The 26,906-nt window shown below is 32.3% G+C and overlaps 3 protein-coding genes across 6 annotated transcripts; 2 read left to right on the top strand and 1 right to left on the bottom strand.

Moving 5' to 3' along the window:
* Positions 1–460: 460 nt before the first annotated feature.
* On the bottom strand, positions 461–7,385 carry LOC137820427 (cyclic nucleotide-gated ion channel 1-like). Of its 3 annotated transcripts, none has more exons than XM_068624514.1 (8): positions 7,147–7,385; positions 6,486–6,622; positions 5,589–6,156; positions 5,003–5,215; positions 3,752–4,041; positions 3,005–3,116; positions 2,079–2,315; positions 461–1,422 (listed from the first exon to the last, which is right to left on the bottom strand). In XM_068624514.1, exons 2-8 carry the CDS (start codon positions 6,512–6,514, stop codon positions 724–726), a joined length of 2,148 nt encoding a protein of 715 aa, XP_068480615.1. In that variant the 5' UTR covers positions 6,515–6,622; positions 7,147–7,385; the 3' UTR covers positions 461–723. The 3 variants fall into 3 exon arrangements, with proteins under 3 accessions (XP_068480615.1, XP_068480616.1, XP_068480617.1); XM_068624515.1 differs by having other exon boundaries at positions 6,486–6,616; positions 7,147–7,325; XM_068624516.1 differs by lacking the exon at positions 6,486–6,622 and having other exon boundaries at positions 7,147–7,319.
* Positions 7,386–10,616: 3,231 nt separating this feature from the next.
* LOC137821379 (uncharacterized) lies at positions 10,617–14,745 on the top strand. Its single transcript, XM_068625939.1, has 9 exons — positions 10,617–11,128; positions 11,247–11,313; positions 11,807–11,835; positions 11,932–12,140; positions 12,675–12,793; positions 12,937–13,032; positions 13,111–13,186; positions 13,825–13,978; positions 14,248–14,745. The coding sequence occupies exons 1-9, from the start codon at positions 10,868–10,870 to the stop codon at positions 14,398–14,400; spliced, it is 1,164 nt and encodes a 387-aa protein (XP_068482040.1). The 5' UTR covers positions 10,617–10,867; the 3' UTR covers positions 14,401–14,745.
* Positions 14,746–21,373: 6,628 nt separating this feature from the next.
* Positions 21,374–26,189, top strand: LOC137820181 (uncharacterized). Of its 2 annotated transcripts, XM_068624094.1 has the most exons (3): positions 21,374–21,572; positions 21,655–21,818; positions 23,468–26,189. In XM_068624094.1, the coding sequence occupies exon 3, from the start codon at positions 23,592–23,594 to the stop codon at positions 25,683–25,685; it is 2,094 nt and encodes a 697-aa protein (XP_068480195.1). In that variant the 5' UTR covers positions 21,374–21,572; positions 21,655–21,818; positions 23,468–23,591; the 3' UTR covers positions 25,686–26,189. The 2 variants fall into 2 exon arrangements, with proteins under 2 accessions (XP_068480195.1, XP_068480196.1); XM_068624095.1 differs by lacking the exon at positions 21,655–21,818 and having other exon boundaries at positions 21,378–21,572.
* The last annotated feature ends 717 nt before the right edge of the window (positions 26,190–26,906 follow it).

The raw sequence follows: 26,906 nt of genomic DNA, 5'->3' as shown, positions 1-26,906 counted from the left end.
AAATTGTTTTTTATTAAAATAAGTCATCATACCCATACATGTGACAAGGTCAAATATAACAAAGCAGTTGAGTAGTTGTTAATGTATTGAATTCAAGGTCTAATCAAACTTATTTATTTACAGGTATAGTAAAAGTTGTTTATAGTCTAGTAGGCCTAACATCTAGAAATACCAGTAGTGATAGACATTTACTATTCTCTTAGATAAAATTAGAGAGGCTCTTCTTCTTAGATAATAGTCTTGCATTTGTCCTTTATTTACTTTTCTTAAAAAAATAGTAGAACATGTAGTGAAATATTCACCACCAACAATTTTAAAACAAAAATAGTAACTTCTCCAAATGAAACAATACAGGGGAGACAACTTTAAAATAATTTTTATGGAAGATTTTCCCGTTTCATGTTTTAAATATCGGGCACCTACCATCACCCAGCAAGCAGAAATAAAGAAGAAATCAGGATGTGAAAAAATGGTTCATTTTGTGTTTCATTCACGAATGAAATGACTTCTGCAACAATCGTATATTTGTATATATATATATATACACATACATACAACTTCATAGTTTATATTTTATAGACATTATATGTTACACTAACTTACAAAATAAACAAATAAACGAAATGCCATTTTGGCCCTCTATCAAAAAGGTCATGTTCATGTGAATTTTTCCTTCACTTTCTTCGTTTTTTTATCTTACAGAACCAGGCATCCAGTCCACAATTATTGTTCTTCAGAAGTAAAATCAGGCTCAGCAGGCTTCTGCAGCAGCATGGGTGATATTCTTTCTGGCACTCTGGCCTTTCTTGTGCTATTTCTACGTAAAAGTCTGAGTGCATTAGCTGCAAACCTTGAAGCATATATTGTGGCACCTAGACTAGGCGAGCTACCACCTGCTTTGGCCAATGCATCTTGCAACCTATTCTCTTCTTCCCTCAGAGACTCTTCCAGCTTCTTTTTACTGTAACGCCTCCACGCTGCTTGTATGAAACATGCAGCCCATGAACGCCATTGTTGTGAATAAAACCTGAAAGTGTGACGAAGCTGCTTGCTATGAAGGCGCCGGAACTGTGATGCAACAAACTTCAAGTCATCGGCTTTCAGAGCAAATGCTTCCACTTCTGAAAGAGTTTGGACAGTCCTAGTTGATATGGGAAGGTTGGATGAGGAGTGAGGATCTAATGCCCACGTGAGAAGTTCCTCTCCACAAAAGTCGCCAGCCTTGAGGTATTCAGAGTTAAAGAAGCCAGTTCTTCCACCATTAGTGGTCACAGTCAATAGCTTGCCCCGCATTATGAAGAGAATCTCATCAACAGGATCTCCTTCCCGGACGATGCAGCTTTCTTCTGTGTACAGCACTGGCTTCAGTCTGTCACACATTGCATCCAGAAGTTGCTCATCCATTTTCTCAAACATTGGCACCTTAAGTTCATGCAAGAGAAGGATTTAGTTATTGCTAAAATATTACATGGAAAATCAACTAGACCTTCAAAGCTGTCAATAACAAATGATATTGGTTTACTTTTCAAGGATTGCCTTAAAATCCATCCGATCGCCCATCTTGATATACCTAATATTTTGAATTACCAATGGATTATGGATCCTTCTCCAGTACACCTAAATAGTTTTACCACAACTCTACGTTCACGCTTTTTCAGTGGCATTTATTAACCATAGAAAACTGCAGAGCTTCAAAATTACAAATGAAAACACGCACAACACTCCTTTAGAGAGTTTAGACGTACATACAACACATATTCAAACAAAATACCAGGAACAGAGGAACAATTTGCATATAGATATATGATAAAGCACCTGGATGTTATTCACTTAATCTACCTAGAAGCAAAGTTCAGAAACTTCTGTACTAAACCAGTATTTCTGTTATATTTATTTGTAAGAATACTATATCTTCCTACTGTGGATATTCTATTACGTACTCACTAACCAAAAGCAACAATAGATGCACTAAAATAGAACAAGTAAATTTTCATTCTGAATAGAAAAAAAAATCAGTCACTGTAAAAGACCAACAGTAACATGATATTAAAAGAAAACGAAGATATGGTGAGACTTACCCTCATCAGCAAAGCTAAGCAAAGATGCCGCTTAATATCCCTTCTCAAATCCTTTGGAAGATCTCGGATCAAATTGTCTTCATCAACACCTCTGGTTTCTTGCCATTTGTACTGCTCATGTCGTCTGATTCTTTCTCTCAGGCTGTCAGGGAGTAATCGATGAGACATCCACTGCTCAGCATCTCTCCTTTTCACCCTCATTTCCTCCAATCTGGTAGTCGTTGACTGCAAATATGTCTGTTCCAAAAAATATATAATTAAGTCTAATGTAGAAGAAAATTTGGCCCAGGTGTGAAACAAGTTTAGGAACGATTAGGAACGAGGAGCAGAATTTTAGGATACATCTAAAATAAGATAAGAAAACATAGTTAGATAATTCTGGAAGAGGGAGAGCATACAAACAGATATTCTGAATACTATAATAACTCAATCTTCACCCTCTCTCGGGAAACACTTGAGAAACTGGAAATTATAAATGCGATGTGTTTCCTCAAAAGCCACCGAAAAATAAGATTAAGACTATGTTCCTTTGGGAAGAATAATTTTTCACAACCATAGGTTATGGAACAGATAACAACCTCTACTTCACCAGGACAAACCACAAATTAGAATTCCACAAGAGCTGATGTTCCCCAAAAGATACATCAGAAGTTAATACTGCACATTACTAGAAGTGCTCTAATTTATAATAGCAAAAATTGATATATGATGTCCTGTTCCATGAAGAAGTGTACCAAGGAGAAAATCTTAATTAACTAACAACAAAAGAATTTAAAGCACCAAAAAACTGCTATGGTAAAAAAAGTGGAGGGAGACAGATCACAGGAGTAAAATATGGTACTGCTAAGCTAACCATTTTGATCAAAAATCAACAAATAGAGCTGCTAGCCAGTATCGCTTGATTAAAAAGGATATTTGACACCAACCTGCATATTTCCAATGAGGAATGCAAATAATACCAAACCAGCAATTGAAATGAAAATTGCAAAGCAGATTTCCCAAACATAAGTACTTGTTGCAAGGTTCTGACCAAGAGAACTGCAATAAACGGAGGAATATAAGCAGAATGTCATATAACTTGGTAAAAATATGCTCAATAACAAAATCAAAATTCAAAGCATATTAACATGTAACTTCGAAATTGATAATTGACTAACAACTCTAACAATCCCTCATCTTGCAATCCTATCATCAAACAAATTTAAAACTGAAGATAAAACCATTTTCCACTTCTAAGCATCAAATCAGAAGTCATCCAACATCTGCGTGATTAAGATTTTACAATTTTTCATTGAAAACTAATGGCATTTTAATAACCAGAACAATAGAAGCTGAATCAGATAACATCAATACTTATATTTTATCCACAAACATTTCGTACCCCAACACAAACCCTCAAAAACACATATTTTACACACACAAAATCCCTGGGAAAAGATGCATTTATTGAGTATACATACACACACTGAAAGGTAGAATACTTTGATCCAAGGGATGGCAGCAAACAGAACTACAAGAAACAATTCTACACTAAGTGCATGCAGACATATGGAGTGCAAACACAGCTACAGGTTCCTATAATCACACTAATAGCTGACATCACACTAAGATTATGACTACTGCATAATCTTAAAATTAATAGCACCAAATAAAAGATAATCAATAAAGCATACCTCAAATTTCGTAGGCCCCACCAAAAACAATAAAAGAACTTCTGTGGGAAATCTCTTGATTCCACAACTCCAGATTGAAGGGCATCAAGAAATATTCCAAAATTAAAGAGTGTTGTATTTTGATCCTGTATTGGGCAAGAAGCATTCAGGAATACTGAAATTGTGCCCAAAACTTTATGATTATCACAATACATAGCTTCTGTGTTACATGTGCTATTTCTTCGACACGCATCTTGCCAGCATGTGGTTTCTCTTTCTATAGAAAACAAGTACCAAAAGGCACCAATAACCTAAGAGCAACAAGTAAATCAGCAATGACAGAGAGGCAGATGATATCATTAGTTTTCATTAGTGAGATCATTTCCACAAAAATAGTGCAACAATGATAACAAATCTAAATATGCCACATTGGGAACCAAAAAAAACGGTGCGGACATGTGAGTTTGAAACAACATATAGACCTAAAAACCATGGACACTATGAAGCACCACCTTTGCAGATGGCAGAAACCACTGAATGAGATGGAAGAAGCACGAAATCACAACGGGTTAACAAACCGGTAATGAAACACAACAAGGGAAGCAATTAAGTAGGAAAATAAAAATTTATCCATGGAAATGAAGTGAAGCCGTAGATTTTAGCCATAACATGATATGCTAACTTTGTTACAAAACATAAAGCACTAACCCATACTTAACTAGATATTAGACTATGATCCTTACAAAATATGGAAAAAAATGATTACAGAACATAAACTTGAACCACAGTAACAAGGCACTTAGCAGATCTGCATATCTAAATGTGTTATATTCTAATTCATGTACAAACTCATGCTTTGTTTAAGGTCGAGAAAAAAGCTTAAGTATCAAAGCTGCACACAACTAAAACGCAGATCAAGTTTTCCCACTAAAATACAGAATCATACCGCCCCTGGCCAACCTACATCTATGTAACTAGAATAATATATACACACACGGGGATCATAATGGTGTTGATCTTCAACACAAGGGCAAGTATTTGTGCCAATCAAACTTTACTTGTTTAATCTAGTGATTGGGAAAATTAATCTACTATACATTCAAACAGAAACACTTAAAACAGATTCGGGCTTTAGAAAAAACACCAATGATCTCAGAAACAAAATACATAAAATAAATAAATAATAAATTTAGTACAAAGCAATATAAAAAAAAAATATTCTCAGTAAATACAAGAAAAAGCAAAAAAAAAAAAAACTGAGCATAGACGTACATGACTTGCTAGCATGTAAAGAAAGAGATTGAATGCAGCTCCAGCCCAAGCTGTTTCAGTGAGGATGCCAGAGGTCCTAGTAACTTCTTTATATAATGGAATTAATCGCAAAAATCGTGGTATATATTGGAAGAAGACAATAAATTTCAGCAAGGTCTTTGTATTCAGTGATTCAGAGCCCCTCAACTTTGGAATGATAATTAGAATTGCCACCTAGCAATATAGGAGCAAGTTTTGAGTCAAAAAAATATTGAATTAACTCAATGAAATATGTTTTTTTCTAATTTAAACTCACAAAAAACTACGAAGATATTTTAATCTTGGAGGGATTGACTTAATCACTAATTACAATATATCTTCTGAGTGAGTCCACATGTTTTGCGTTCTACTTTATAAGTGTAATCATTTGGTACATTAATTATGTCTGCAAATCAATTCAACTTCATAGAGAGAGAGAGCAGGTGAAATTAAAAGTTGCATTATGTTCATAAACAAACTTAGCAACCCATAGTTCTTCAATAGTTACTGGATGTGGATGTAAAAAAGATGAAAGTCAAAAAGTCCAACAGCGGAAAGAGTTTCCTACCTGTGGGAGGGGAAGAACGGCAAGAATGTCAATTAAGAAGTATGATGAAAGATACCGCATTGCTATTACCCAAGCATCTTCAACCAAAACACCTCTCCCAAATACTCGAGAAGAGGGAGCAATGAATCCAGTACGAAATTGGAAAATTATATGGATTATATAAAAAATATCAGAGAAAGATCTTAAAACAGTTGCTGTAATTTCCATTTTTCTGTCCAGAGAAAGACATTTATTGTCATCATCAATCACAGGAACATAGAAGAACAAGGGATCAAGCGACACAGCAATAAGACATGATAATACAAATATCTTATTCCACTTTTGAAGGAAAGGACCCTGGGGATCAAGAATTTTCTTTCTAGAACTAAAACTTCTAGAGAGAACTCTGTTATAGGGAAGAGATTTGAATGATTTTCTAAATCTCTTCATCCCCTCTGAACTAGATTCCACACCCCTTTGAAACTTCTCAGAAACTGAATTTAGTTTATTCTTGATCCCCCCCTGGCGTTCTACATGAATTGCAGGAGAGCTGCTCTCAGAACCCTTGTCTGAATTCCAATCACGAAATCTGAACATCATGGAAACAATAAATCTCAGTTCATGATTAACCATCCGATAAACAAGATGTCCAAAGCAGTGGCAATAACCACGAAATGAACACAGGCACAAAAATGATTATTAGGAATAAAGGTTCTGAAGTTTGAAGTTTTTAAAGCATATAGATGCTGAAGTTTGGTGACTGAAAAAGTGTTTGCAAAAGTTGAGAACAACCACAGAGAAGCCTTACTCCCAACCAAGCATGAAACACCTGCACTGAATCCAATGACAACTACAATGCTTCTGAAATACCACAAACAGCACCACAGAATAAATAACGGTATGCACCATTAAACTAACCTAACAAATTTGTCTTGCTGAAAATTCATGACTGTAGCCTAGTTCAAAAACAAGGTAGAATCCGACAAATAAGTGTCGCGCAAGTGTCACCGCACAGTGAATAGCTTCTTCATACACCTCAATCTCACAGCCTACTCCTGACATAATAAAAACAAGAGAGACATCCTAAATAGATACTCCAATTGTCAACCAAAACAAAAATCAAACCATCCATAGCAACATCAACAGGGTAAAATAGCCGCCCAAGCACCTAGCCATGTAATAAACCCATGTCTTTAGGGAGACAACAAACACACACACACTAATAAAACAGCATGACAGCCAGAAATATAGTTTCCCTCAAATTTAGCAGCACACACACACACACACCAGTACACATCATCAAATAGATGCTTACATTAAATCAGGACAAAGTTCCAAGCACTCAATTAATAATAATAATTTCACAAGAGCAAAACAAATCCGCATCCCCCTATCCTTGTACAAATTAAATAACCTAATTAAGTGAATTGTGAAATTGGCAGCGAAGTTGAAACAGAAGAAGGAGAATTATTAGAGAGAGAGAGAGAACGGAGTCGTTGGTGAGCAAGAAGAAAGTCAGAGAGGATTGAAAAAACGCATAGATAGTGGTTAAGAGAGAGAAGATGGTGAAGAAGAGTACCGAAAGGAGAGTAACGAAGTGAAGAGCGTTAGAAGTAGTCGCAGTGAACATGAGATTGATTGTGATGAATGGAAAGAAGAGATTGTAACTGTGAGAGAGAGAAAGGAAGAAGAAGAAGAAGAAGAAGAAGGTTCGTGGAAAGCGGGAAAGGAGTGATGGTGTTGTAGACACCGATGGATAAAGAGAGACAGTTGGTGTTGAGGATGGAAGGAAGAGAGTCTTGTCTGTCGCGGGACCCACTCACTCTCTCATGTTTCTTTTTTTTAACCTTAATTATTATTAATTCTCGACCATGGTCATTGGTAGTTATGGTTGGTAACCTTGTAAAACACTATTATCTTCCAAAAAAAATTAATTTATTCAGGTAATACACAAAAAGCAAAGTGTTAATAATTCACATTTTTTTACACATGACAGTAAGTGATTTTGAATAATTCATATTAATAATTATACTATAAGTGATTTTTAGTTTAATTTTGTGATGAAATGTTCTTTACATTGTTCACATGCATACTATTCTTTGATGACAGTAGCAGAAATCTGTAAAAAAAATTGCTGGAATGAAATATTGTTTGCACATTTTTATATTATGTTGACTTCAGTTTTGGCATATGAGGGTTTTAGATGAAGTCATATGATTATAGTTTTGTACTCAACCTCAAAAAAAATAGACCACCCTTTTTTTCTTATATTAATTCACACTACTTTAAAATAAGTAAAATGACAAAAGAGTGGAAGTAGATAGCATAAGAGTTGAATATTTACTCAATATATATAAAGTCAACAGATAGCTACATTAAATAACAAAGAGATTCTCCTAATATATGGCAACTGGTTTGAGGTTAATTCTACAAAGTACATAAAATAATTATAACTAAATCTATTTTTCATTTTTATTTAATACATTTATATTAAAACCATTATTGTGGTTGGGTAATTATTTCCATCCAGTACACTCACTTTTAACTAATAATAAATTTATAGGCTTATAGATTTGGATTTTCGATTAATCATTACGTTGATTATTTCAAGTTTATAAAAAATAAATAGTTTTCATATAAACGCATACGCATGATCAAATAATATATTTCCGTTTCTTGCATGATAAGGTAACTATTTGACCTTAATTATAAATAAAATCTTACGTAAGAGATTTTGCTATTTACAGTCCCTTGCTTTTTCTATTTATACTCTCTTATTTTTTAAGTACGCCCCTCCTTTCTCTCATTTCCTTTTACTTTTGTTATCGTAAATAGTTAAATACCTTTTATAAAAAAAAAAATCTTATATAAATAATATAATATAATATAATATAATATAAACTCTATTGTGTATTTATCTTTTTTATTTAATCTATTTTCTTTCCTTTCTCTCATTTTTCTATTAAAGAAATTAAAATTGTTTTTTATTGTTGTTTCATTAGACCTGAATATTCAATTTGATCATACAAGAAAAATAGTTTGACCTGGATTTTATGGGCAACCTATATTCAATTCATATTACGAAGAAAATAAGTCAATTTGAAGCAGTTCACATAAGGAAAGTGTATTTTTTTTTTCAATTTCATAAAAATACTTTTCAAAAATATTATTGTGTTTTTCTTGGTAAACCTATAAGCCTTTTATTACTTAAAAAATGATATTAAGCATAGTTTAAAACACATTTTTTATTTAACCTTCTAAGACCTCTTTTTTATGACAAATTTATGATTTGAAGTTGAAACAATTTTTATTAACATTTGAAAATATTTTTATTAAGATTTAAATAAATTTAATTTTTCCCTTCATGTTATTATAATGTCTATGATTTTCCCAGACAAACCATATCTCTGCTACATGAAAAAACTTTGATACAAAATTGGAATAGCAGCTGAGTCACAAGTAATAAAACAAATTTTTTATTTAGTGCATCTTGAAGTAATTTGCCTAATTAATTTATAATAAAAATACGAAATCAATCAACTCTGTCTATTTAATTTTATGGAAGTTTAATCATTCATCTTCTATTTTTTTTAAATCCAATAATGTTTTCATCGCCACTTAATAAAATTAATTAATCCAACCATTTCATATTAAATCTTCCTTCTTTTTTAAACTTCAAAAAATAAATAATTTTTTTAAATCTATTTTGATTTTTTAAAATAATTATAAAATTTATTTTGGAAAACAAAAAAAAAAAATTCAAAATATATCATCTCCTGCCCTACATATAAGAAACATATAGAGATATTTTTGTCCTAAATGTAAAAGATATATAATCACTTTCAAATGTATTAATTGAAAATTTGGAATAACATTAATTTGTTATGAAGCATTCACTCCCTCCTCATGGAAATAAAGGTATTTGAACTATTAACAACATATATTATGTGATAATTTTGGCCTTTTGATTTTGAATGAAAAATAAATAAGGAAATAATATATATAATAGTGGATAATTAATATAAAATTTAATAATTTAAAATTAATTAATTTATCATTATAGTTAATTATAATTATAGGATATCATATTTGGTTATAATTGTATTAGAGTTTAGTTCTATAATTATTATAATTATAATTTCAATCACTATCATAATCATAAGTTTGTCATGATTATTTCAACAAAATTATTCCTTTTATATAATTTGAAATTTTTCCCAATGTTTAATACGTATAATCAATGAAATTTAATATTATTGGATCAACTCGGTAACTATTGTAATTATCTCTAAATTTTATCCAAAAACTATTTTACTCAATTCCAAGTCCATGATTGAATAATGAATGTATTTCTCTCACACTTGATTTTTTAACCAACTACACCATTAAGATATTTTTTTAATTTAAAATATTATTATAATATTATAATAGGTTGTCAATTACATGTAGTTTATTTTTTGGTGTGAAAATATTTTTTTTCTTTATCTAATCCTTTCACTTTCAAGTTCTCCGTCATCTCTGTTATTCTCGCAACTTGTAATACAACCTTTCTTCAATTATGAATGCAATAAGCATATCCCTTTAAGTTATACGTTTATTCACTATTTTTTATTCTTAATATAAGTTTCAAAGAAAAACACTTTAAGAAAAAAAATAAAATTATTCTTAATATTATCAATACACTTGAGCGATGTTAATTATTTTCTAATGAAAATAAACATTGGTTAATTTTTCTTATTTGAATGAATATAAAATAAATTAATATAGTATAAATAACTAAACTCGTGCTTTAATTTTAAAAAAAGACAAATGTAATACCATACCAATATGGTTAAGTGAATAAGAATAAAGTCCTTAATTTGAAGTGAGAAAATATAATATATTTATTGTTATTAATACTTCAAAACAACCACAATAACACACACAAAACAGTGAATAAGTTTGACACAGTTACAAACTACTAACTATAATGTTTTGTTTGGGTACAAATCAAGAGAACTCACAAAATTAATTTGGTAAAAACAGTAACTTTTTTGGTTTTTATTTATTGTACTGAAATTTGATAAAGTAAAAGAAAATTGTAAATCCAAGTTTGCGTGATGGGAGGTTGACATTTTCATCAGTGAGGGAACGACATAGGCGAACGGAAAAGCAGGGCACAACACCAACCTAGTAACTCGAAGCCTAAGATGTCAAAACCAAGCCCCACTTCATCACTTCCTTAATCTCCTCCTTACACTCTTTCAAAAAGCAAACTTGTATCTTGATCCTTTTTTTTTCTCCGCTTCGAATTGCAAAAAATGGGATTGATTACGTTGGTGAAAGAATTGTGGATGGCTTTCTTTTTCCTTTGTTCAGTACAATTTTGGAGAATGGCGTTGTTGTGGTCTTTCTCTATTCTTTTTTCTTATTACCAATTGTTCAAGGCTTCCCTATCACAGTGCCAACTGGTCAAACAAGTAATTCTCGACAAATGTCCTTTCTTCTCTCAGAAACTCGTGTCCTATCCCAGGTGCTCCCCTTTCACAAGTAATTTTAGGCCTGTTTGCGTTGTCACTGGTGTAAGTCGTTCATTTATATATTCCTTCCGTTTTTTCTCTGTTTTAGTTAGTAGGAAACTGTTTGATTATGGGAATTTTTCAATTGATTCTGGGGTTTTGGTTTTTTGTGTTGGTGTAGGCAACGTCTGGCCTGGGATTAGCTGCTGCTTATGAACTTTCGAAGGAAGGATATTGTGTTGTCATTGGTAAGTGTTTATTCTTATTCTTATTTCACTCTCAGATTCTAGTTTTTTTAATTGCTTTGCTAATCATCCTAGATAGTTCACATATCTGGTCTGAAGAAGAAGGACTTGTAAGACACTCTTTTCAAATTTTTCTTTATTATCTGTGAAATTGTAATGTTTGTATCACACTCCCTGTGGATGTGACAATGGTGTAAAAGAGAGATATTGATTGGAAACAAAAAAAAAAGGAAAAGAAAGAAAGTGAGAAATGTTATGAAAATTAAAATGGAAAATGGTTGTAATAGGAATATAAGAGTAAGCGAGTAAGAGAAAATCAAAACCCTCAATGGAATCTCGTGCTGGGTTCACTAATGAAGAATGGGGTCAGGTTATTTGGCGGAATCTGCTCAAGATTTCTCTTATAATAAAGGAAAAATATTGAAAATAGTATGTTGTTTTGCATTCTTCTTCTGGTCTCTGCAATGTATACTTAAGATTCCAGTTATGAATGCAGTTGGACGTTCACAACAGCTATTGTCAGAGGTATTTTCCTTCAACACTTTTTAAAAATAATGGTGATGATGACTCCACACTTCATAAATCTCTTATCGGTGCTCCCTGATTCCCTCTGTGTGATAGACCATAAAAAAAATTCAAGATTCGAATGAAGATGCCCACCTCAAAGCTTTTCAGGTGGACCTGTCATCGATTGAATCAATCATAAAGTTCAAAATTTCCTTGCGACAGTGGCTTTTGGATTCTGATTTGCACTGCTCACTACAACTACTGATAAACAATGCTGGAATACTTGCAACATCACATAGAGTCACAGCTGAGGGCTATGATCAGTTATACAACTTTTTATCTAACTCCTTTGATTGTATTGAAGAAGTTTCACTCTATCATTGAATAACTCATGTGCTTTGGAACACAAAAATCATTGCATAGGCCACATGTTTTCAAATTTTATTATTACTTTCAGACTGTTGATAATCTGTTTAAGCTAAGGTAAATGGTTTATAAGTGTTTGTTACATTTTTTAGAAAATGTTGATTAGCATGATCAACATGATTTTTATGGAACACAAAAAACAAAAGAAAGAAATGTTTGTAGTTGTATGTAAATATTTTTTTATACCTGTTTGCTCCATGAAGATGAACCTTGGTGCAACGATAAGGTTGTTTCCTCATGGTTTTAATTATTGGAAACCGCCTCTCTGCTTGTAGGGGTAACACTGCATATATTTACCCTTCCAATACTATACTAGATGGTGGTGCTACCACATTTCTTTTATACTTCTTTCTTAGCTCCGTTTGGTACCTTAGTTTTATAATCAGTATTAACATTTAAAATATATTTATGTTTTACCTTTTTACTCCCAGGATGATTGGTACAAATTATATTGGTGCATTTGCTTTAACAAAGCTTCTATTACCACTTCTTGAAAGCAGCCCTGTATCTTCTAAAATTGTGAACGTGACATCCTTTACACATCGAGCTGGTAGGGATAATCATCATAATATCATTAGTTGTTGGTCTATATTGTTTGTTTGGTAATCCAACACTTTCAGTTTGATTTTATTCCAATTAATGTCTCTACATCAGCACTTCTCATATAGAAACTGATCAAGATCTTTTATCCAGTTACTGATGTGCAGGTTGATGAGGGAACTGTATCCGGGAAGAGATTTTTGAGATCTATACAATATCCATATGCTCACATATATGAGTATTCTAAATGTATACTGCAAGCTTTGGATTAAGTTATATAGATTACTTTGTGTCTTTATTCCTAACAAGCATTTAATTTTGGTGAAGTATGCCTAATTCTCTTCACGAGGGAACTCCACCGACAGCTTTGCCTAATGGGAAAATCTCACCAGATATTTGTCAAGTATGTAATTACTAACCTAACTTTTATTTCCTTTTCTGTCTTGTTTCCAAGTGCTGTGTACTTTTATAGTATTGATTTCTTTTAATGTTGTCAGTTTACTAATCAATGCATAACTGTCAACTTTGTTGTTAAATGTGTTCATGCGACACTTCTATTTCTTGCCCAGTCTACGTGAAATAAATTATAAGCTTCAGGGAGACATTTGAAAAAACTAACTTGAGCTTATGGAAATAATTTATGATTTTTCTATAAGCTCTCTTTTGCCAACTTTAGTAAGGCAATAAGCTGCATTGTGAAATTTATCTACATATGTTCTTTTATTTCTGAAATAAGTTTTAAATGAAGTTTATGAATAAGGTATCATTTGATAAAAAAATACCAAGTTTGGTTAAGCTGTTTATCCAAATGTGGCCTTGGTTTGCTATGAATATTTTCTGCACAGCTCATCCGTTCTTCTTTTTGGCCAAAGCATATGGACTCTGACCTATTTGCCAATCACGTGCCTTGGATGAAATTCATCATGTATGTTTAACAAACCTGTTGATTAGTGTTGCGGATCCTGGAGTTGTGCAGACAATCTCGTTTAACAGGGATTCTACTTGACCTTTAACTTTCATTTTTTGTATTGTTGAACATAGTGTTGCGGATCCTGGAGTCGTGCAGACAAACCTCATGCGAGAAGTTCCAACCATCTTATCTTGCTTGGCATTGCGTGTGTTGAAATTTCTGCGGCTGTTGGAATTCCCCAAGTCTGGGGTTGACTCGATTATTGATGCAGCCTTAGCTCCACCGGTAAGAACTTCAGTGCTACTTACTGTTGATAACTTTTTTTTACAACAAGCCATTTGTAAACCATTTCACCTATTCACTTACTTACTGTTCCATCACCACGCAATGCATTCTCAATTGCTTTATGTCATGCTTTTATTTTATCCTTTCTGTGATGCAAAGGCATCTTCAACTCCCCATTGATCACATAATCCACCAGTACCTTATGCCTGCTCTAGTTTTCAGTTATAATAGCAATTGACTTGATGATGTTAAATGACTTACATTTTCAGGGAACATCAGGGGCTTATTACTTTGGGGGAAAAGGTAGGACTATCAACCCTTCAGAACTTTCACATAACGCCAAATTAGCACGTCAGCTTTGGGAAAGTACAAGTAAGCTGCTGTCTGTGACCCCTTTTGGTGCTGATGGAAACAGCTGGTAGCATTGGTTCGTATGTCATGTCGTAGAACAAAGTGAATAGGTGACAATTGCCCATGTAGATTGACAAATGACAACCCATTCTTCATACAAAGTTCTGAGGTTTATAATGTAAGAGAAGTTTTAAAACAAGTACAATATAACCAAACCATTCATGCACCTTCACCTAGTAGCTGCAACCATGCACATGTCGGCTTGTACCGTTGTTCATATTTGATTTTCTGGTATTGTACTTAATTCATCTGCTAAGTCACTATGGTTATGCTAACGTTAAGACTGAATGACCTTGCTCTGAAGAATTTACCTAAAAGAAGATATTGGATAATTTATGGTTATGGGTTATTTACAATGCGGTATCTCTCTTTGGTGTATTCAAAAGAGTGGCCACATGAATGATGCATAAGGGAGTTAATGTGTTTTGGGGAATGCATGGATTCTGCAGCTTTCTCGTCAAATATCTAAGAATGACGCATATATTAGTGAAAGTAGCTTCAATGCAGTTGTTGATTCACTTGTTGTAGAAGATTTTTCGGGTTATTTTATCTGTTGCTAGGTCCGAGAAGTATGCTATATAACGTTTTAGGGTTTGAAAATGTTTCGTTGCAATTTGGAACTATGGTTGTGGGTTTATGATCTCTTTATATTTTGAGTAGAGAATGTTAAATTACTGTTTATACTAAGTGCTAAAATTAGTGGAGCAAGAAAAAAAGAAATTTGAATAGAATAGGAAATTACCTGTTCAACTACAGACTTTTGGATTCCTGTTTCAAACAAATGAACGATTCGGATAGTTTCACTTTCATTTGGTAATGTTTCCTTTTTTTGTCAGCCTTTCATTTGATTTGGTGATATTAATCTAACTAATAAAAGTTTCGGCTCCCAAATAAATGGTAATTATTCGATGAAATAAAGCTATTCCTACAGCATTCAAAACAGATTGATTATTCATATTAGTTCAATCTTTGGGTCGTAAAGTTTTTTTTTAGGCAACAATACCCTTAAGCTATAAAGTGTTATATTTTAGATGACCTTTACTTAAATTATTCTTGTACGGTTCAGAGTGTCTCACTATCTTTGATTTTGTGTATCGATGTTAATTAAACTGTATAAAAATTAGGTAATAATTAGGTAATGCGAATGTTAATATTGAAGTCACGTTTTAATCCATGTCCAACAGTGAAATGATCTATCGGATCCTATAATTAAGCACAACAACTAAAACAAAGTGTTCATGCTAGGGAGATGGGACCTAGAGAACTATTGAAGTCTTCTCCTCCTTCCTTCGGTCGAGCAGATGGATGGGTGATGGACTGGGGTTCCTCTCGTCCTCCTTCTTTTCCTCCGACACTCGGACTTGGGTGAACACCGGATGGTGGAGGTACCTGCGAAGACACTCCAACGCTCAAGTCAGTAAAGCGGGTGGTTAGCTCTCAGGTAGGTGAACAGTAATAAATGACATACCTTACTCATTGGGATGCGTGCTATTTATATTATTCTAATGGGCTTACCTTGTTGGCCCGTTTATCGAGGTGGATACCGTTTAGGGTTGTATTACCTAATTCCTAATGATGGGTTAACTTTACTGATCTTGGTTTGAGCGTTGACTGTGATAGGGGTCGGCCGTCGGCCAAGTTCCAATGGTATGGGTCGGCCATCGGCCAAATTCCCGTGGTCTCAGGCGTCTCGACCAGGTCTTCCAAGGTCTCGGCCAGGTCTCCCAAGGTCTCGGCCAGGAGGGTCGTCGGCCAAGTCTCTCAGATCTTGGGAAGGTCTCGATCAGGTTGACCCAGTCTCAGGCAGGAAGACCAGGGGTCAGTCTTACCCATACCGGTACACAAAGATATTTCTTGAACGTTGGAGAATCTTATGCAGATGTCTTTTCAACTTAGAATCGAAAACAATCGAAGAAAAAGATTCAATTATTCTAACATATTATTGTCTCACCTCCACACACATGAATAATTTTAATATCGACCATTTAAAAGCAAATAACTATATTATTATCTTTTTATTTATACTTTAATATAACAGCCAAATTATCTAACCATGTTCGGTGACACATTCGGTATTGGAAAAGTATGAAGTTGTGGGTAAAGTATTCTTATGATTTGGCGTGAAATGAAAGCAGTTTAGCCATAATGGGCTGGTGACATGTTGGATCTGGGGATAACATTTGTTTTTGGCAAAATAATGGGTCTTTCAAATGCAAAAGAATATGCTGAAAGAAACGATAATAACTGCTAAATAATTCACTAAGAACATTTATCTCTCTACATCATCTTTTCAAATACTGTATAATACATGTTAAAGGTATGCAGGGAAAGCCTATAGTATAGATCAATTTGTGAAAAAGAGTAAAAAAACATTTCTCAAATGAGAAGTGAAAAGAAAATCACTTTTTCTAGTGTGGCTAAACAACACATTTTAACAATTATTAAAAAGTTGTTTTTCAACTTTAATTTTTATATATTTATTACATAGGAGAGTTTATAACTAAAAAACATTAACTCTAATTTTTATATTTTTATTTGACTCTATAATTATATAAGACTAATTTTTATTCTTCAAATGGATTTTATTCTCTCAATATACCTTTTAAAATGTTGTTTGGATGAAGCACCAACATCTATATGTTGTTAATCATCCTTGTGGTGCAAAATAGATGGTATTATTTTTCTTGCACTGATATTTCTTTATTCTCGTTTCCAGTTAGCTAATAAAGTATAAACACATCAGTTATTTTTCGCCAAAAAAAATCATATATTATATTATAACATCAAAACTAATAATTTTTAAAATGTATCCAATGTCACACCATAGAAAAAGGAAAAGAAAAATTATATTTTACAAAATTACCCCTATATCAACAACTTATTAGTGAATAACTGAGTATTGATTTTTATTTTTGCTTCACCTATAAATAAATAAATATAGTCTATCAGTAAGTATATAGTAATTTGTGATAAAAAGTAAAAATAAAAACATTTATTTGTTAATAAGAAAAGTGTCAAAGAAAAAATGTCATTTCTACTAAGTCTCTCACATACTTCTCAGTCTTATGATGAGAAAAAAATGAAAAATGTAAAGAAAATAAGTCTTTTTAGTGTGTGCAAGAGGAAGTTTTATTTTCAATTTTTTATATTTATTATATAAGAGAGTAACTTATAACTAAAAAAATATTAATTCTAATTTTATATTATTTTATTTATTTTTAATCTTTTGTTTTCATTTGACTCTCGAATTATAAGACTTGAATCACATAATCCCTGAATAATTACACCACAGTTATTGTTTGAACAAACAATTTTGATAGTTTAAAAGCACATTTTAATAATTTCACCACAATTGTTGTTTGGACCAACAATTTGGATATTTCAAAAGTACAAGTTTTTTTCTCTTCCCATGTTTAACTAAGTGAATTTCGAAATATTCTTCAAATAAATTATATTCTCTCAATATAACTTTAAAATGTTGTTTGGATGAAGTACCAACATCATCATACATATTATTAATCATGCGTATGGTGCATAGATTCTTCTTCTTATAATGGTATTTCTTTATTCCCATCTCTAGATAGTTAATAAAGTATAAATATGTATGACTTATCTCTCATAAAAAAAATCATGTTATTGTATTATAACAAAAAAAAATTAATAAGGGAAAGATGTTTGATATCCATTTAAAATTTTATGAAATTAGTTGTTTTATATTGTTTAACACAATTTACTGATGAATTATTTTTATTTATCAATATTCCATAATTAGTGTTTGTTTGATATCCATTTAAACTTTTATGAATTTATTATTATTATTTTGTTTAACACAATTTAATGTTGAGTTTAATTTATTATGATAACAAAAGATTAATTAATTTAATTTCATCGAAAAATAATCATACATTTATTTATTCCATTTTGTAATTTCTTAAGAAATAATTTTAATTAGACTCATGATTCATGAAGGATACAAACGTAGATGTGAGAAGAGAAGGTTAAAAATGAAAAAAAAAATATTTAATTAATATTACTCTCTTACAAAACAAGTATATTATCTTTTAATAGTTTTTAAAATGTATCCAATGCTACACCATAAAAATGAAAAGAAAAATTATATTTTATAAAAGTACCATGTTTACGACTCGATGGTTCAATAATTCACATTCAACCGACCTTTCCTTCATTGTGTCATTTCACACATATTCTTCAAAATTTTGTAATCATGTATCTTTTGGAGTTTAAGTTTTAATATAAATGTTTATGTCAAAGAGATGTTGTATTTTTTGAACTTATCTTCCCATTTTATTATGAAAATTTACAAAAAAATTTAGCTTAAGTTGTCTCAGAACATATTTAACCATATTAGAAATTTATTTTATGAGAATATCCTGGATAGTTCTCATGTCTCCTTTAATGAAAAAAAAAACAAATAACATTACATCGCGTTTACAAAGAAAATAATGTAAAATATAATTTTTGTAAACCATCTATGCAACTTCATCTTTAGTGAGCTGAGACACTTTATCTTGTGTTTTGATTAATGAGTGAAAATGTTTAGGGTTTAAGGGAGTGTAAGTGGAAGAATTTGAGAAGATAGTGTATGTGTTTAGATTGTGATATGTTAGAGGGAATGCGTGAGAAAATTTTATTGAAGTATTTTGATGATGTGATGCTTGAGAGAGTATTTTGAATTATTTTTAATGATACAAAATGTAAGATTACAAATATAGTGTATAAAAAAATTGAAAAATGAAATGAGTTATTTTTATGTAGATTTTAGTTAATTAAAATAATATAAAATTAAAATTATAAATAAAAAAATGTAAAATATAAAATGAAAGTAAATAAATAAAATAAATTATGTTAAATATTTTTGTGTTATATTGAAATTTTTCTTTATTATTAATTAATATTATTTATTTTTATTAATAATATAATTAAATATTTTTATTAGTTAAATCTATGTATTTATATCATTTTAATATTATTTATGATTATTTTATTTGTATTATATTATGTTATATATATATATATATTAAGTATATATATTCTATTTATATAAGAATATAGTTAATGATGATTTTCATTATTATTATGAAAAATTTAATATATTTTAAATGTAAATGAGTATTTAAAATTTGACTAGAGATTTAAAATTGTTAGATAAAAATAAATAATCAAAATATTCATAATTTATAAAATACAGTTAGAAAAGAATTTTGTATTGAATTTAAATAATATTATTAATTGTATAATAATTTTTTATAATAGTAATGAATTCAATATTTATACATATTACTAAAAAAAAAATTAACCATTTTCATTAAAAAAACAAAAACATAAATCCAACAACATATAACATAACATATATAATGAAGATAATCAATTATGTCTCATTTATAACATATTGCATAATTGATTATGTTTTCAAAAACAATAGATATGCTTTTAAAACTAGTGGATAATTGATTATGCTTCATTTGTAAAATATTATATATTCGATTATTCATAATTTTTTTTTTTAAAATGTTTGAATTCTATAATATTTTTTATTAATATATAATAGTTTTATTTTATTATAAATATATTTTATAATTTTATTTGTATCTTAAATATATTTTATATTTTTATTTTTGTAATATGATTAATATATTTTGAAAAATCCTTTTTTAAATAATGTAATTATTATTTTTATCATATATGATTGTTAATCAAATATGTAACAATGAAATATTTATATTTTTATATTCAAAAATTTACTTTTTTAGAATTGAAAATTATGTAAATTTTTTATCTTTTTATTTTTTAAATTTGGTTATGTTTTAAAAATTAGAAAATGAATCGATAAATTGAAGGACACAAATGTAATGTAAACATGTCCATGTGACTTTTTCTTCATTCCTTCATAAATATATGCAAATGTGTAAATAATCATTTTCCCCTTTGACGCCTTCACATCTCTTCACATTCACAAAAACAAAGAGGGAGTACACCTCACTTCCATCTACATCAATAGTGCACCCCTGATTCAAACACAATGTCAATGATTACCCGATCACTCAAATACTTGCAAGATTTTCATTGTTTTCCCTTTCTTCATAACTAAATTACATCATCATCTTAAGGTAGTAGGTATCATCTCTTTAAAACTAATTTTTATACTTGATTTTAAAACATAATCACTTTCCATCTCATATTTCATCTCTCATTAAATTACTTTAAGAAGACACACTATTGTGCATGATTTATCAAAATACTCTTGTGAAGACTTAACCTCTTCCATTTATCAAATGAATATAAGATACAAATAAGTTTATCAAATGGTTGCTAAGTGTTGAATAACAAGTGTAAACTTTGATTACCTTGAAACATTCAATGTTGTAATTGCAATTATTTTTTATCCTCGTAATATCATAAAATTAATATTTATTTCCAATTATACGTGAATACTCCTTCTCTCCATGTCATGAGGAGACATATATGCAATCTCTCATAATCTTCAACTTCCATTAAAAGTTTAGTGTGTAAACTATAAAGGCCTGACTTAAAAAATCAAATTAGCAATGAAATGCAAAACTTATAGAAATGATTATTCAATTTAGATGCACCTAATATAAATTGTAGTCTATTTAAAATAGTCCAACTAATACAAACTTATAAGATTTCCATATATTTAACACCACTTTATAATAAATTTTCACTATTTTATAGTTAATTGTTATAGAACTCAATAACTTTAAATTATATTTAATTTATAATTAGATAATAATATATCAATATATTTAATTACATTTGTAACATTTTATGCTTTCATAGGAATCACATACCTAAAAAAACACCAAATATTGAGAAAAAGAATAATGTAATGATAATCCTCTTGGCGTAAGTTGCAAATCCAACTGGAGTGAGAGTTAAAAGGTAACCATGGTTAAGTTATGTGGGTCCCAGTGTATTATAAAAAAGTGTATATGGATGAAGAATAAAAGGAGAAAAAAAAAAGAAAAATAAGGAGCTAAAGAGGGGGGTTCCATTTTCTGAGTAGTAAATTGGGGGAAATTAGATTCTTCACAGTTGTTGAGGGCTTTGACAGATGGGTCATTGTACATGGTGACGGTCTTCTCAGATTCAAATTCCTGAAACGTCACTCCCCTCTCCTCTCTCTCCTCACATCGCCAATCAGGTAATTTCACTCACACTCACTCCTCATCTTCCTCACTGCGCCAACACCTCACCGCTTTTTTCTCCGCTTTTCAATTCCCTAGATTCGCCACGCCCGACCTTCCACCTAGGGTTTCCGCCTCCAATTGCAGATTTTCACCTCCGTCAATTTCGACCGTTGCCTCCTCTATTCAAATGCGCCGCTCCTGTAGATCCGTGGCGGGATTCGCCGCACTTTGAATTTCCTTCTCCCAACAAATAAACACAGGTTCGTGTCCCAACATTTCCCCCTCTCTTCTGTTATCTCCTCCCTTCACTTGTTCCACTTCACACGTCTTTGCGTAAGCTTCGCTTCTGAGTTTTCCCTATTTTCTCGACTTCCGTCGCTTTCGCTTTTTAATTCCATTTCTCGGGGGGCTTTGGGATGGACTTGATGCTTCCAATTTTTCACTGGGAGTTATAATTTTTAATTGCGATTCATTCATGCTGGGCTCGCAAGTTATGAATCGCGGTATTGGTTGTGCCCTGTCTTTATTCAAAGGGGGAAATCATGCAAGGTAATTATCAGTTATTCGTTGCGTTGTGTTGAGTTTATAAGTGACTGGCTGCTTAGTGGAAGGGATTGACCTTCCTCTTGTAGGTGTGATGGGACTGGAACTGGAGCGGCAGCTGCTGGTTTCGCTTTTGGTTGGGTTAGCAAATAATATTTTACATGATTTGTGGCCGTCTGTAGTTCGCTTTCGTGTAGATCTGTCCTCACCTTCCGTTTTGTAACTGGAAAAACTATTTAGAATATTATAAACTAAGACCTGCTTTGGAGTGTGTTGAACTCGGTCTAACTTCCACTGTCAGTGAATAACTTAGGATGTAGGAGAACCAAGTTTCGGAAATTTATTCTGATTATACATGGACGGATTCTGTTTAAGTGTTTGGGTTGGATTTTTTTTGTCTATGTGGGTTGTCATATTGCTATATAAAATAAAATAGAAAATGCCTTCTCTAAGTAGCTGCAGTCAGCTACATGAGTCGAATGACACCATTGGGCTCCAATTCAAGACCCGATCCTCTGATATGTTTTCACCATGAGATTCCTTTTAAAAACTTCCTCCGATGTTCTTTGTCGTCTCCCTCTTCCCGTTTTCATGCGATTATAAATCCTGCATTTTACACTTCTCATCTTTAGTGATCTCTGCTTGTGGCCAAACTACCGTAACCAACCTCCTATCATATTTTCCTCTGTTGTTGCCGCACCAATATGTGTAACACATTACCTTTTCTGCTCTTCAATAAAGGCTACTTCATGATTTAATCTGGCCTTGTAACTGTATCAGTCACTTCCGTGTAAGTTTTATGATATCCCCGCTTAATGTTGCAAGTGAGGAAAAGGCAATTATCCAGTCTCTTTATACCCAAGTTCCACCCAATATTACCCAGGACTGCCCGATAGTAAACAAATGTTGACATTGGCAAATGTTACTATCGCATAATTTGTTTCCATCCATCAAATCACACTGTAATATTGACGTGTATAGTCACTAGGTCTGATCAGTGAAGATGCCCATACCTGTGAATATTAGGATTTAAGGTTACGTGAAAGAGATGTGTCTTATCATTCTTCTTCATTTTGAATTTCTGTTGACTTACTGAATAATATTATAATTTTCCATAGACATTAATGACACTTATGTTGTTCCATACAGGTGATGATAGAGGTTTCCTATGTAGTGCAATGTAACTGATCCCACATCTAATTATTTAAAATGAAGACTCTTTATAAAATGTTCACACTGTCATAAACTTCAACTTTTGTAATTAATAGTTTTTGAAGAGTTGGTTTACTTTTAATTGTTGCCCACACACGCCAAAATATTAAGAAACTTAGTGATCGTGTTTCAACTTTTCTCTTCATTGGTTCAGGTACATGTCTGAGGGGCTTCCTTAAGCAAAGGAGGCCTGATATAAAATCCAGTAGTCGTGGTCAATTTATCTGCCTCTTAATTGGCTGAGGAAGTAACTTACCAATAATTAAGATTACTGGATAATGATGGAATGCAACAAAGATGAAGCAGTTAGGGCCAAAGAAATAGCTGAGAGGAAATTTTCAGAAAGGGAATATGTTGGTGCAAAGAAATTTGCTCTCAAGGCTCAAAATCTGTATCCTGATTTGGAGGATATTACCCAGCTTTTGACAACAATTGATATCTATATATCTGCTGAGAATAAAGTAAGCGGAGAAATGGATTGGTATGGTATACTTGGAGTGAGCCCCTTTGCTGATGAAGATACTGTCAGGAAGCAATACAGGAAGCTGGCTCTCACCCTCCACCCTGACAAAAACAAGTCTTTGGGTGCAGAGGGTGCATTTAAGCTGGTTTCAGAGGCATGGAGTTTGTTATCAGATAAGACCAAGAGACTCGAATATAACCAGAAGAGGAGTTTGAAAGGATTCCAGCATAACACTTCCAACCATGTTGGATCTAAATCAGATGCACCCAATGCAAATGGTTTTTATAATTTAAAGAAGAATGTAACTTCAAATGTCAGGACTGGAAATAATAATGGTCGGGCCCCTTCAACTGCAGTTCCTCCTTCACATAAAAAGGCTGATACCTTTTGGACTATCTGCAATCGGTGCAGGACACATTATGAATATCTCAGGATTTATTTGAATCACACCCTTTTATGTCCAAACTGTAATGAAGCTTTTGTTGCTGTCGAGAGGGGTCCACCACCAAACGTTTTTAAGCCACCAAATTGGTCTTCTCATCAACAACGGCATCAAAATTCTCAACACTCTACTGGAAGTAATAATACAAACTTTCAGTGGGGTTCTCACAATAGAATGGCTAGTTTTGGTAGCACAGACGGATCAACATCTGTTGCAGCTCAAGCTGCAAGTGTTGTGCAGCAGGCAAGTGAGAAAGTAAGGAGAGAGGGTTCTTTTCACAAAGCTGAAAAACCTATGAAAAAAAGAAGGACAGATGATATTCGCATTAATGGCTATCAAGGATACATGGCTAATCATATGACTGGGGGACACGGAGCAGCTGGTTTGGGCAGCTTTTCTGAATCAGGAAAGGCTAACGTGGAAGCAGAAAGGAATCATGGTTTTTCAGGTCTGCCTGGAAAGCATTACAGCACAAGGGAATTGTCGATGTTTGAAATGCGAAACATGTTGATGGACAAGTCACGCAATGAAATTATTAAGAAACTTCAAGAATGGAAATCAATGGCTGAAGCTAAGATTAACATGGATAAGGAGAATAAGAGACAGAAAAGCGCATTTAATGGCAAAACAACTGGTTCAGAAAAGCTGAGAGGGCCTTCTGTCAATGGTAACAGGCATCCAAACATTGATTCTTTCCCTGTCAGAAGTGATGATACACTTCAGAAGAACCAAGCTTATGTTACCATCAATGTTCCAGACCCTGATTTTCATAACTTTGATTTGGACAGAGATGAAAGTTCCTTTGTGGAAGACCAGGTGTGGGCTGCGTATGATGATGATGATGGAATGCCTCGATATTATGCTAGAATTCACAAGGTGATCTCTATAAAGCCATTTAAAATGCGGATCAGTTGGCTTAATTCTCGAAGCAACAGCGAATTGGGCCCAATGGATTGGGTGGGCTCTGGTTTTTATAAGACTTGTGGGGATTTCAGAACTGGCAAGCATGAAATATCTGAATCATTAAATTCTTTCTCTCACAAGGTTAGGTGGACAAAAGGCACGAGAGGTGTTGTTCGCATCTTTCCTGGAAAGGGGGAAGTGTGGGCTCTTTACAGGGACTGGTCTCCTGATTGGAATGAACATACCCCAGATGAAGTGATACACAAGTATGATATGGTGGAGGTTCTCGAAGATTTCAATGAAGAACAGGGCATCATGGTTACCCCTCTTGTTAAGGTTGCTGGTTTTAGGACTGTGTTTCAAAGGCATGCGGATCGTGTTCAGGAGAGGAGGATTCTTAAAGAAGAAATGTTTCGATTCTCTCATCAGGTTCCTAATTACCTGTTAACAGGCCAAGAAGCTCAGAATGCTCCAAAGGGTTGTCGAGAGTTGGATCCAGCCGCTACTCCTTTAGACCTCCTTCAGATAACGACAGAAGCTAATGAGACATCAAATAATGCTTAGGATGTCTGTGGAAGAAATGAGGCCCGGTTCACCTTCTGTGAAATGGGAGAGAGAATGCATAAAACCTTGTAGAGCAGAAATGTTAAACGAGGGTAGTAAACAGAAAAAAAGAATGATACAGGGCAAAGGATAAAAATGTTTGTGTGACTGATGATGCAATAGGCTTGAGAAATCAAAATGAAGATTTATGAAAATACAGTGTTTCATGGCTCTTTCATTTTGTAAGCCTGACAAAGGTATTCTATAGTACCCTTTTGGTGTTATATATGGATCGAAGGGATCCACAGCTTTTCGTTTTTTGCTGTATAATTTCCAGACATGTTATATTCGTAGAGTCTCATGGCAGTTATCATTCATCATTCCGCAAGCAAAGTGAATAGACTATAGTTCTGGCATTTCATGTCGTCCTATGGCTGGTGCTTTACTCTTCCAGTTTATGGACGTGCATATTCTGTCTTGTGTTATAAACTCATGAGTTTTAATTACATCTGATTCATTTCCTAATTGTAGTGTCATATCCAATACAAGAGTGCTTTAACTATTATTATTTTCTAATTGTAGCTTACTCATTCAAATTATAACCATATACCCTTGATCTTACATGATGATCATATCCGGGGAACTGTTTTATTTTTAATGGGTAGGGCTATTTTGCGCTTTAATTTTATTTCTGGGCTTCTATGAAAATCTAATTCAATTCGGTAACGAAAATTTAAAGTTTTAGTACAAAGAAGATATTTATTTACTTATTTTAAAATATTGTTTCTAAATCATATTTTTTACTCACGACTCATTTCTTTTCTAAAATGTCAATATTTTCAAGTTATGCAGTCACATTATGAGGGTAAATTCCCTATCTAGCACCATTTACACTTTTATTTCCCTAACTAGCACCTTTTTGTTTTTATTTTCCTATCTAGCACCCTTTTGTTTTTAATTTCCCTATCTAGCACCCTTTTATTTTTTATTTTCCTATCTAGCACCATTTAAAAAATAAATAATTAAATAATAAATTATTATTTTTTTATAATTTTAATTTTGAATGCATTAAAAAATAAGTATTTTTAATGTTTAAAATAGTTAGAAATATAATTAATGAATAAAGAAATGAGTTTTTACAAAATAAAAATAAAAAAGTAATAAATTAAAAATATTTAGTTAATTTTTTTTTAAGAATTAAGAAAATAAAAAATTAAACTCTACAACAACATAAAAGTTGAA

Source organism: Phaseolus vulgaris, chromosome 9 (assembly GCF_000499845.2).
Source record: "Phaseolus vulgaris cultivar G19833 chromosome 9, P. vulgaris v2.0, whole genome shotgun sequence".
In the NCBI taxonomy this organism is placed as follows: domain Eukaryota; kingdom Viridiplantae; phylum Streptophyta; class Magnoliopsida; order Fabales; family Fabaceae; genus Phaseolus; species Phaseolus vulgaris.
Note: the sequence above shows the minus strand (reverse complement) of the source record. Positions and strands in the feature narration are given on the sequence as shown.

Coding starts and splice junctions, on each gene's coding strand:
- LOC137820427 (XM_068624514.1), bottom strand. CDS start 6,514: ATGAATTTTCAGCAAGACAAATTTGTTAG. Junction 4,042..5,002: donor TTTACATGCTAGCAAGTCAT/GTACGTCTATGC, acceptor TGTTGCTCTTAG/GTTATTGGTGCCTTTTGGTA. Junction 3,117..3,751: donor TGGGGCCTACGAAATTTGAG/GTATGCTTTATT, acceptor CGTTTATTGCAG/TTCTCTTGGTCAGAACCTTG.
- LOC137821379 (XM_068625939.1), top strand. CDS start 10,868: ATGGGATTGATTACGTTGGTGAAAGAATTGTGGATGGCTTTCTTTTTC. Junction 12,141..12,674: donor ACAGCTGAGGGCTATGATCA/GTTATACAACTT, acceptor TTTTACTCCCAG/GATGATTGGTACAAATTATA. Junction 12,794..12,936: donor ATCCTTTACACATCGAGCTG/GTAGGGATAATC, acceptor TCTTTTATCCAG/TTACTGATGTGCAGGTTGAT.
- LOC137820181 (XM_068624094.1), top strand. CDS start 23,592: ATGATGGAATGCAACAAAGATGAAGCAGTTAGGGCCAAAGAAATAGCT.